Below are 12,739 nucleotides of genomic sequence, written 5' to 3' on the forward strand. Positions count from 1 at the left end.
AGATGGAGGCTTGCATTAATTTTAATGCCTGGTGTGCACAGTGACCACTTTGTGCTTATCTGGTGGAGTACTAGCTCAAGAATGGAACAGTCAGACCTTTACAATAATCTTAGAATGGGATGAAAACTGTACAGAAATGGTCACTTTTCCTCCTTAAACCAAAGGAAGAAGGGATTCATGCTGGAGTGACTTTAGGATTTACTGTTTGGTTTGAATTAGTGTGCATTTAAAGAAAATAAATGATAATGATTAATTGAATAAAACCAACAAGTTTTAAACAAAATTGCCATAGTAAAACCCCTCACTTTCAAGCTTTTACCTAGGCTGAAAGTCTAAAAGAGCAGAATGTTCTTTATCAGCTTGAAGTCAACTCTTAGAGCTAAGAAAAATGCCTTGAACCAAAAACTTCAGGATCTCTGTGGACATTTATTCTGTTAGATCATGGATTCTTTGTAAAAACAAAAATATGGTCAGAGAAAATTTTGGTGTCTCTGTATGCAGGGGAGACAAGCAATTGGGAGTCTTTGAATTTAGGAGCAACACTGGACAGCCTAGGCTCTATGGACTTAATTCTGTGCACATAGCCCTGAAGAAATGTGGACAGTTTGCCAAGCACAAGACTTAAGCTTTCACTTGTAAGAGGTGAGTCAGTCTTTCGGCAGTAAAGATGCTGAAAGAAAGCTCAGGGCATCATAGTACCCCACAAATTTGACCCTCTATTGTCCTGAAACCCCCTTCTATTAAAAGGAATGAAAATTAACAAAACTTCTGCAGCACTGTGACAATTTCCCCAGGGTCATCATGTGTTGAGTTTCTCATTCTCCTTCCCCATTAGTCTTACTTCCTTCTTTGTCTGCCTGACAGGTTTTTGTCCTAGATACTCCCGAACTCCAGAAATTACTTTCTTTTCAACAGGCCTCACCTTCCTAGTGAAGGAGGGGATGAAAAACATTTGTCCTGTCTCACTAGAAAAATCACCACCTCCTCACAGAAGGAATTGCTAATAGCTTGATTCTTTCCCTCAGCAATATTCTCTGGCCAATATGTCTTGACCCTGCCTGTGATAATTTTCTTTCAAGCAAAAGGATGAGAGCTCTGACTACAAGCTCTTTTTTTCTGGGTATCAGTCACTTGGAGAAGGGAAGTGTTTCTGACACCATCAGCCAACCACTGGAGGAATGAGTGGTTGGAGGAATGAGATCACCTGGTTGTTTGGTGGGATGTAGTATCACGTGGACTTTAGAATTTGAATCCTAGCAACATTGCCAGAGCAGAGAGTAAAGATTTGGCACAGCCATGTGTGACATCTCTGCTCTGACAGGACTTCTAAGATTAGATCTTGCAGAAACAGTGTTGCACTGCTCAATCTACAAATCTTAGTCTTCAAAGTGCAGACCTAGGTCCATTTTTTCTTTGGCCTATTGGCCAGTATTGAGACTGGACCAAGATATGATCCTACAGTTTCACCTGGAAAAGACTCAAGACCACCTATTTTTTTTTAATTCTTCCTTCCCCCCGCCCCCCCCCCCATAAACCCAGCTATGCAATAACCAAGAAAAAGCAAAAAGAGCTTAATTAAGAAAAAAATAAAGCTTATTTAAACCAAGGTACAAGAAAAGAATTACTCACCGTGGCCACTAAGAGCTTCTTGATTTCCAGGGTAAGGAGTGCTCACCTACAGACAAAGAAATCTATTAAAAATTATCCATACACATTAACCAATGGAAATGCATCACTTTCTGTGACTGAAAAGCCTGGAAAATTTGCATGCTATCACAGTAAATATTATAGCAACACTCTGGGATTATCTCCAGTTTGACAAGGTCCGAGTATTAGCCGATTAAGTGTTTTTCAGGATTGTGCTCTCTTTAACATGCAACATGCTTTCAGCAAGAGGGTAACAACATGCATTTTGGAGGCATCAGCAAATCCTACTCTCAGTCATGCCAGTGAAGCATCAGAAAACTCATTCTCCAAGAACAATTCTGAATTTACATCACTGCATTTGAAAGCAGGATTTGTTTTTTGACTGTGAGATAAGAGACTGTGTTTATAAATTTTTCATCAGACCACGGCTATGCCTTCTGCCTGATGTTGGCCTATGCTCCAGATGCATTGAGACCACAACTGGGAGGCAGAAGCTATTCTAGTTTATCCTGTTTTGTCACCAGACACCTATAACAGTGGGCATGCTACTTACCTCTACTGTCTGTCTTCAAAATAGGGACAGTGCAGGAATTAAAATGTGGCACAGTGCTTGGAAATGGACAAATCTTAGTATTAGCTAGTACTATCTATATGAATCTAAGCAAGCGTATGAAAAAAAATTGAAGGTGTTGCATCTGGCTAATCCTGTAGTATTAGCTCTTAGAAGTCTTACTCACATGGATAGCTCCATTAACTTCAGAAGTTCAGTTCACATGAGGAAAACTTGTGGGATTCAGTCTGTAGTTCTTTATCGATATTCATTTATGTAGGCATGTACAGCAGACTTCTTATCTATAAACTCGGATAGGTTTAGGAGATTATTCACAAATGTAGGACAAATCTATCTAGCATACGCAGATGCACAAAGAGGTGTTTATGAGTACAGGTTTCTATTACTTGTGCACATAAAAGTTACTGCTACTATTCACTGGCTGTAACCTTCTTGAAAAGTGACTTTTTATTGTTATCTGAAATTCAGCTAAAATAGGCTTGTATTGTTTGAATCATTCCACAGAGAATCACAGGAGAGTTGAGGTTGGATGGCATCTCTGGAGATTGCTAGCCTACATCATGTTGCTCAGGGCCTTCTCTAGTCAGGTTTCAGAGGTGAGGCTGATTAATCCATACGTGATTATGGAGATACGTGATTAATGTACAAGAGTGTTATACAGTGGGAATGGGAAGGTTTAAGGGAGGAATTCAAAGAGGTAAAAAGATGGTGCCTGGAAGTGATAGGCCAAAACTGTGGAAATGTCAAATTACCATAGAGTAATGACTATTAACCATTAATTAACAGAAAGATCTATAAGCTGGGATACATCTTTCTTCATCAGTAAGGGTAGGGTGATGATAAATATCAATGCATCTAGTGTAGTGTAAGTCAAGTGCTGCTTCTCTAAAATAAGTGAAAAAGAACTGGAATGGAAATTGGAGGAGGGGGCACAATACTATTTTGAGCTATACTGTCTAACAGAAAAGTAGAACAGCCATACTGCACACCACACTATTCAGGGGAGGACTCTGGCTCTCAGGGACAGAATCCTTTCTAAGTACTACCTAACCCATGGCGTAAAAGTACTTCCAGGAGTGAACTCTGTTCACAATTCATTGTAGGATGTAATTTCTGTGATTCATTAAACAAAAATTGCCTCAGGGTGTTCTGAAAATATAAAGCCCATCTCCTTTCTTTCCATACTATGTGTGAAATTGCACGTCCTTTGAATGTGATGGGGACTTTGTCATGCCCTTTGGAAAGCAGAGGCAGAGCTTCACCTGCTGCCATTGTGGAGATAATAAATGTTTATATGTGAATAAGCTATATTTGAGAGCCAAATAGAGAACATGATCTTTCTTTTCTGATGCATCATTCATGCCACAATGAAATATATAACAAGTCTTATTTTGGACAGGGAAATTGAAAACAGCTAAAGTCATAACAACATGGAGACAGTATTTACATATACATCTGAAAAATGGGTGTACATGTATGTATAAACGTTCAGTTTCTCAAAGCAACTCTTAAACTATGGAAACACAGGCTTTGAAAAGCATTAAAAGTGTTAGGACAACCAAGTAATCAAAGTGCTTTAAGCAAAAAGTTCTAGTGTTTCTAGTTCTGTTATATATTTTATGTATGGTTAATTTTGGGTATCTAAAGACTTAATACTCTGTTATCTTGAAGACTAGGTAAAACACATCTCTGGTGCAAAGCAGAAGGCAGGGGGAGAAAAGCTGCAAAGCTACTGTGGTTATGTATGTAGCTACTTTGGTTATGTACTACCATGGCCATGCATTTTGCTTAGAGCAGATTCTGTGTGTGACTCACTGGCATTTTGCAATGAGGTCTGGGAGGGACTGGGAAAACTGTCTATTGAAAACAAGAAGGGAAATTATTTTAATGAATACGTCTAATACAACATATAACACACCAAATAGATCTAATAGACGTGACGGGACACAAGACATGACTGGAAACAAAACCGAGCACCTGCCGAGCCAAGAGCCCGGTTTGCTGCCTGGGAGCTTTCACAGGTCTGTCAGCAGGTCCCACTCTGTGTGGGGCAAACCTCTCACATGTCAATTACTCCATTAAGAGATTTTTTTCCTATGCACACAAGCAAGGTCACGCACTGTAAACTGTGTTGCCTGAAATAAGTTTTGATATTTCCTTCTGCAAACTGTTTGTAGAGCAGCACATTTCTGCTACAGCAATGGACCAGCAACTGATCCCCAGTTGTACTTACTCCTTTGATATAAACTATACGTCCTGGAGGTCCAGGGGGCCCTGGGGGTCCAGGCAAGCCAGGAAGGCCCTGGTAAGAGAAAGTGAAAGAAAGATGTTAGACAGATCTTTTCATATGCAATACATCTGAGCCTACAGAAAGAATGTGAAGGGCGTCAGAGGACCCCATTTAACCAAGAAGTTTTGTGTTAAATGTCTTGAGGGGAGACTGAGCATTCAGTTACAGGGACCAACCTGTGAATTTTCATATTTAACCTAAAGCACTCTGTGGAGAACAAAATGGTCTAAGATTATTGTTTCCAGTGAGAAAAAAAAACCCCAAACCAGAAACCTCAAAGCACTAAAAATTGAAAATAAATTAAAGGCAGTGGATCTCTCATCCAAGGAAAATTAGGTATCCAAGACTGGTCTGGGATTCTCAAGACTGCTGAGATTCATATATTTTCAAGCACCAGTCAGATAACTACATGCTAGTTAGCACTTCAAGGAACCCTGCTAGACTGGAGGCATGACTGCCCTTTACAAAAAAAAATGCCAATTCTTTACTGTGTCATTTAAAAACTTGGCATCATGCCATGTCCGTCTTTCACTCCACAACAATGCAAGCTTCTGTGAGGTGGCACATGTCATCTCATCAATAATTAGAAATCCATTAGATTTTATTTTCCTTGAGTAATCCAGGAAAGACTATTAGAACATATAGCTTGTTTTGTTTGCTTGTTTGCTTTAATCTCCCAGTCTGATGTACTTCATCTAGTTATACTTGCTTTAACAGCTTTTTGTTTGGTTAGGGCAGACAATCCAGAAAATGAACCTTGACACCTTTGAAGATATGGAGGAAGGGAAAAACTACTTTAATATTTTCTGCCAATGGCTAGTCATCTTTTCTGTCACTTTTTTCAAATTAGAATTTGCCTAATTTGCCTGATTTCAACTTCCAGCAACTAAATTTCTATTTATGCCTTTCTCTAGAGGTGTAAGCAATGTTTAGTACCTGGTCTTTCTTTCTGTGAAGATACTTTGATATTTACCAATTCTTAGTCTCCCTGTTAGCTGGATAAAGCAGTATCATCATCTCACTCATATTTATTGTCCAGATAGACAACATACTTGTGTTTTGCATAATTGTGTGCCCTATAATTTACGTGCACACATACTTGTGTGCTGTATATTTTTTTTTCTTTTAAACAAAATAGAACCAGGGGACTCATACAACAGAATTCATTTACAAAAAATGCACTATTGAAATACAGTGATATTGACTAGATCACCTCTTCCAATGCCTAGCTGATCCCCCTACCTTGTGATTTCTATGCTAACGACTTTTTTTTCAGCATATCTCTGATGCAGATGAAATATTATTAGCTGCTGCTGTGGTATGGATACCAATTTTTCTAGCACAGACTGCTCCATGACATCAGAACAACCACACACTCTGCTATTGTGAAACTTACTGCTTATGCTCAACAGTGTTTGTTGTTGTGTAGACCAGTCTTCATGTTTGCCTTGAGACCACTCCTATGAAGACTTTTCATAAGAACAGACTTGCAGCATCAGGACCTTGGTTCATCACTTGTCATTCCATAATTACAGGTTGTAGGTGGGCATGGATATGCAATTATCTATGCAGTGGTTGCTATTCTGGATACATGTACATGGCAACTAAAGAAGGTGCCAGGTATTAGCAAGTATCTCCTTGTTAGTAGGGTAGATGCAACTTCACTATAATATGCATAAGTGCTGTTTGTGTCTGTGCTAGATAGCTAAGAGCCTATGGGAGAATCTTCACACCATGAGGGGTCATACTGATGGCCTGAGTCAGGAAGTCTTTGATAAATAGAATTGGTTATCCCAGATCATTTGCTATTTGAACCAGCTATGCTAACAGTGAATCACACATATAACTTACACCTGGGAGCTGATACAACAATGTATATCTGCAAGAACTGTCCAGATGGACCCAGAAGCTGACTTTTCAATGATTGTTACCAGATAGGAAAAGTATCAGAAACGTACAATTATTTCTAGATCATTTCAGATTTTTAGTCCTGTCATTATTTTAAAGGAACTCATATAAATAAAACTTGACTTAAGATTTTAACAGGATTTTTTTCCAACTAATTGCAAGAACTTACATTAAAGGCTTCACCTCGATCACCTTTCACACCTCTCAGTCCATTCAGTCCTGGACGGCCCTGAAATAAGTAGAAATAGTGTAATATGTGTCAGAAGGAAGCTTGTCTATCTTTATTCCACTTGAGAGCATAATACATACTGGACGTCCTGGGAAACCAAGTTCTCCTTTAGGTCCAGTAGGTCCTATTGGTCCCTGGATAAAAAAGAAAATGTGATTATGGAGAATATACGGAACATATCTTTGACATATATTCAATTATTTAGAATAAGAGACATAATTTTATATTTGTGTTAAAAATCAGTCTCTGATTGTCTACAGATAATGCACAGAACGTCCTCTTTATTTGCTCTGCTGAGTGATTTTCAGAAGCTGAGGCCTGCATATAACAGTCAACTCTGGTTTGGAAAAGACTGGTTACCTGAAATGAAGTCTGAATTCTCAGCTGTTTGTCGGGTGTGCAATTGGAAAAGACTGGTTGCCTGAAAAGAAGTCTGAATTCTCAGCCACTTGTTCGGTGTGCAGTTCAAAACTCAGTCACCATGTATCAGGAGAATTAAATGTATCAATAGGTAGAAAAAAGGCAGTTAGTGATGTATGCTTTGTGCATCTCCTTTTTGTTTGCTTTGTTTTTCTAATTATTTTTGAATCAAGCCCTGTGAGAAAATGTTTGTGGATCAGCCTGAGAATTCATGTAGTGCCAGGCTTCTACATGCCTCTTGCCAGCCTGGGTATGTGGATTTATGGGGCCGATAGCTGAAACAGAACAGATCTTTCTTTATACAAGAGCGACTGATCCATCAGGCCTCACAAAGTGATGCAAGTGACTGCAAAAAGAAAGGGCAAGCAGGCTGCCTGGGAAAAGTGGTGCAGGACTACAGATGATCTATGATTGGGCATTTGCAAGCATGCAACTTCTAGGCAGCCAGCAAGTGAACAGCGAGAAGCAGTAAACCTGAGAATACCACAAACTTCCATCTGCTGTCAGCTTCCTGAAACTTAACAAAACCACAAGGGTCTAGACAATCTCTTTACATATGTATCAAACTTTCTGGTTTTGTTTCCTTTTTTCAGTCTGGTGAAATGCTAAGAGATGCCCCTTCTTGCATGATTGGTTAAATAATCTCTGTCTATAGATCTCAGGCAGAAACCACTTATAGATGACAACTGACGTGTTTAATCCTGAGAAATCACAGTACTTTCGGTGTGATTATTGTAAGAGAATTTCTATTGCTACCTGCAATATGGTGGTTACCACAGACCTATGCTGATGGAAGAAAGACATTGGCTGTTGCACTGCTTACCATGATTTCAGCACACCACTTTAACAGTAGCAAACATTTGTTGGCATTGTGACTGCTACTTCAAAGGTTAACTAGCAAACAATCAAAAAACAAGAGGAAATCCTCATCTTGCCACTCACTTGCTCTTGATTATTAAGGAAAGTGGAGACTAAGAAGGAAGCAAGCCTGTGGCAGAACAGGTCTCGTTATTTACAGCCCAGTTCTGTTGCGATGCTGTCTCTCAGTTCAAGGCATAGAGGGAGCACAGGCAAGTGAAGAGCTAGAAAGGTTGCAAGAAATAGCCTGATGTTTATACTTGGATGATTTGCATACTCAGAGTTTTGCATCTCGTCTGATCAGCAGAATAGTCACATGGTAATACCGTCTGGCTTCAAATACCAGTCTCTTACCAAACCATTTTATGAATTAAACTAATGTCATATTGATAGAATTTTCAATTAACAAAACTTTTTGGTTTTGGAACTGGCAAGTGTTTGTGCTTGCCTTTATGTAACATCATTTCATTGAAAAGAGATGTACATTCATGGAAAATTTATTTGATGATGATGATGAGGTGATTTATCTTAGCATCAAGCTGAAATTCATGGATTAATTGTTGTAATTTTTATCATGCTAAAAATCAAGACAGGATTAGAGGTGAAATTCAGAAATGGTTAATGCGAACGTATGGAGTCGTAACATCACCTTTGTAATCAGAATTTAAAGCTCACTAATGGCAGCTGAAACTGTTCGAAGATGGTAGGACCTTTATTAAACTTCTATTTCATTTCTGGTTTGAAAGTAATTTCTGCTCATATGATCAAAGCTAATGCCTGTGTCAAAAGCAGGCAATAGATTGCTGGTAGACTCTGGCAGATGTGAACTTCAATATTGTGCCCCCAAGCTTTCAAAATGATTCAACCCACCCTTCCATGCTACCACATGCAATAATGGGGTTTGAAAAAAAAAAAAATCCAAAATGTTGTGGGGTATTTTTCTATTTCACTTTCTGGCATTTGAGCCTTTAAACAATATGCAAATCTGAGCTTTACTGAGCAATGAAGATGATCAGAAACAGACTCTTTTATTAGTTTAAATAAAGAGAAGTGTCTGGATCTCATGCTTTAACTGGGACTTTAAATAAACATCAGCAATGTGAGAGTTGACCATCCTGGAGCCACCTTTAGTATTTCATCTATCAAACTGCCAGCCCACCCCTGACAGATGTTAGCGACTCTCCGAGACAGAAGCCAGCAGTCACAGCTAGAAGTGAAAGAAGGAAGTGAGGAAGGCACAAGAGACTGCTTACCAGAAAAGAAAATTTCATTTATAACAGCAGAGAGTCAATTTGGGCAGACTGACAATGTGGTTCTTACTAAGGGCTCCTATTAGCAGTGTGCAGTGGTCTGCTTCACTGACAATGAACAGCATATTCGAGCGGGTAAAAGATTCTCATTTCCCCTGTAGCAGGAGGTTGGATTCAGTCTGTCTTCTGCTTTTGCTATTAACAGTACTAACCTCCTGACTACCCCTAGCTCTCATCTGCCAAACCACTACTTCTCTGTAACTCCTTGTGCTCCAAGCTCCTGTGATCCTCTCTTCTCTCCAGCTGAAGTTTCGAAAAGGAGGGGAGCAATGAGTAAGGAATTTTTTTTTAGTTTCTGGAAACTTGTGTGTGAGTTCAGTACAGAGGAATGATCAGAGCCTCCAGCTACCTCAAAGCTGTTCTTGGGTCAGAGTCTTTGTGCAAAGTGGAAAAGAACCATCATAATGAAAATTTTGGTAAGTTATGCTGCAAAGACTCTGGCCCAGTACTCTGAAGTCTGTATTTTTTGCTGCTCAGGACTCCCACTGAATTACAAAGGGATTTTTTCTATGGGACAACATCAAAATGAATCGTCTACATTAGCAGCAATGATCAAACTAGAGTTCTGCACCAAGAAGAGGAACTGGCTGAGCAAAGTCTTGAGGCAGGTTCTGTATGCCAAATTCCCCTTCAGCATTCACACCAGTGCTGGCAAAGAACTTCCTCTGAATGTCTTTGTCTGCATGCTGAACTGTATGAAGTATCTTGTGGCAGTACAAAAGAAGATGTAAACACAGAGTTTAAGGCTGAGAGAAAAAGGACATGTCCTGAAGGGTGCACAGCAATAGGATGAGAGGCAATGAACACAAGCTAGAACATGAGAAATTCTGAATAAATATAAGGAAAAACTTCTTTTACCCCAAAGGCTGTCAAATACTGGAATGTGCTGCCCAAAGAGGCTGTGGAATCTCTATCCTAAGAGATGTTGAAGACTCGACTGGACAAGTCCCTGAGATAAAGAGACCTGCTTTGGGAAGTGGTGTGGACTAGGTGATCTCTGAAGTTCACTTACATTCCAAATCATTCTGTGATTCCATGTCGAAGTAAAAGGATAGACTCATCTTGCAGTCATATGAGGAGGAGAAAAGGAACTACCCTTCTGGTAAATTAGGATAGTCCCCTCTGATATGTGTATTCTGATACATAGTAATTAAGAAAGCAGTTGCTCAGCACACCCATTTAACACCTTTAAAGACCGCAGAAACTAATGGCAAAATCTCTTACACACCTTGGTGTGCGACAAGGCCAGACTAAGTCAAAAGCAGAAGCAAAGAAACACTGAATATCCTTCATCTTTAGAATACTAGACTGGAAGAAATTAATTCCTGCCCTAACACTACTGAGTGTGGGCAACTGTTCTTATTTTATAACTAATTTCTTGTGCTTTCATACAACATTCTGTGTCCAGTCAAAAATATCAGGCCAAGTACCTGAAAGAAGGCCTCTAATTCCTGATTTCAGCAAATGGTCTGACTCTACTGCGTGATTTGCAGCTTCTTCAGAATCCAAGGCAGTTGCAAATTACTGGCACTGACAGAAATTGAGCCTGATGCAATCTGTTTCTTTAATGTAAATCATAGAAATAGAGAATAATTTAGGTTCAAAGGTACCTTTAAAGATCATCTAGTCCAACCTCCTGCTTGAAGCAAGACAAGCTTCCAAGTTAGGTCGTGTTGCTCAGCACCTTGTTCCACAATTCACCATCTCTCTGAGCACCTATTTCTGGGTTTAACCACTTTCACTGTGAATTTTTTTCTTTATATCTAATTGATATTAGATTTTATTACTATATTTATTATTATATATAGTATATATTATTTTATTAGTATATATAATATTTAATAACTACATATTATTATAGATGACTATATAACAATATTATAATATTAATATGATGATGATATAATATATATAATATATATAATTATAAATAAAAATATATAATTAGATATTATGTTCCCTTGCTGGCACTTGTGATCAGCAGCACTTGTCTTTTTCTTGTGCACCTCTGAGAAGGACCTTTGTTTGATAATTCCCTTTCAGGCAATGGCAGGGAGCAATTATAGCCCCTCTCAGGCTTTTATCTTCAGGGCTAAACAAACCCAGTTCACTCAGAGCCATAAATTATGTAAGTTTCTAGCGCTGATGATATTTCACTGTCTGTTTAGATAGTAATGGATGCATTTGTGCTACCAGAATTTAAATTCTGAATCAAGTCAGTAGTTTACAGCACCGCTTATGTAACAACCACATTCTTTTCTGAAGGACATTGATCATCCTGAAGCATGAATATGCATTATCATCCCTACCCAGAAGAAATGAAAAGCTGTCAGAAAGTACCTTTTATATTTACCATTATCTGTAAAACCAAAGCAAAATAATAAAAAAAAAAGAATCCACTCATCTTTGAAAATATCTTACCATTGGTCCCACTGGTCCCACCACTCCAGCTTCACCCTGTTGAGGACAGACATACATAGAGTAATGACAAGGAGAACTCCTGCAGTATCTAGCAGATGTGGCTGGTAACAAGGCCACCAAACATTCTGGAGGAACCCAACACAGTATTAGCTCACCTTCTCCCCTTTTCTTCCTAATAATTCAGTTAAAGATCCATCAGCAGTAATGATAGCTCCCGGTTCTCCCTTTTCACCCTGCAATTATCAAAGTTATTTTATAGTGTTTACAAAGCAGTTCTCAATGAATCAAAGCAGCATTACTGTTGTTTGAAGCATGACAAATTAGCCATGCTGTGATATCAAACAAAGTGATATCAATGTCAGTAGGGTGAAGCTTGATTCTGGGGGAGATAAGGGCTGATCTTTCTTAAAACATAGTAAAGTACACTAAAAACATCCTGCTCTTGTAAATTTCCCCGAGATAAATAAATACTTATTTTTTTAAAAAAGACTTTTAAATGCTCTCAATGGAGTAACTATGTGAAATATGGTGTGTTCACAAGAGATCTCTGTCAAAGGCAGACAGGTTACTGGTGTCTTCTTTTGTACCAGCAGCTTAGACAGTGGTCAGGAAATCCTGCTAGAAATGTAAAATCTTGATAGAACACTAAATGTCCTGATTTTACTATCAGGAAATCATGAATCGTTCTCTCTATATGCCTGGCATGATGCAGTCTCATTACCTTTAAAGAAGGCCAGTTCCTAGCATTTAAATTATGACCCTCTGCATTCCACTTGTTCAAGGGGTAATTCCATTGAATAATGGCAGCACAACCATGAATTACCATTCCCCAGTGCCAGCTCATGGTTCCCACTCTGGATCTTTCAGCTGTAACTTTCCTCCTCCTAGCTCAGGCAGCTTGGTACAATAGCTTTCCCAAGAAGAAATCCGGCTTGAAACTAACAGTTGCATTGCTGATTAAAATGACAGCCCAAGTTATAGTGTACTTCCACTGAGCAGGACATGTTATAACTCAGTTCCTCTTGCAGGTTCTTAAATCTTTGGAGTCTTTGGTGTCTCCCTGAGGATACTTTGGAGTCTCCCTA

At 38.9% G+C, this 12,739-nt stretch overlaps 1 protein-coding gene across 2 annotated transcripts in view; it reads right to left on the minus strand.

Moving 5' to 3' along the window:
• The window catches only part of COL15A1 (collagen type XV alpha 1 chain), a 157,524-nt gene that overhangs the window by 22,875 nt on the left and 121,910 nt on the right, over nt 1-12,739 (minus strand). For both annotated transcript variants that reach the window (XM_074830061.1, XM_074830054.1), the window contains 7 exons: nt 11,810-11,887; nt 11,655-11,690; nt 6,726-6,779; nt 6,586-6,645; nt 4,452-4,520; nt 4,034-4,075; nt 1,630-1,675 (listed from right to left, as the gene is read on the minus strand). In XM_074830061.1, the coding sequence (XP_074686162.1) occupies nt 1,630-1,675; nt 4,034-4,075; nt 4,452-4,520; nt 6,586-6,645; nt 6,726-6,779; nt 11,655-11,690; nt 11,810-11,887 (385 nt within the window). The remainder of the gene's footprint in view (nt 1-1,629; nt 1,676-4,033; nt 4,076-4,451; nt 4,521-6,585; nt 6,646-6,725; nt 6,780-11,654; nt 11,691-11,809; nt 11,888-12,739) is intronic.

This window comes from Strix aluco, chromosome 1, assembly GCF_031877795.1.
Source record: "Strix aluco isolate bStrAlu1 chromosome 1, bStrAlu1.hap1, whole genome shotgun sequence".
Classification (NCBI taxonomy): Eukaryota; Metazoa; Chordata; class Aves; order Strigiformes; family Strigidae; genus Strix; species Strix aluco.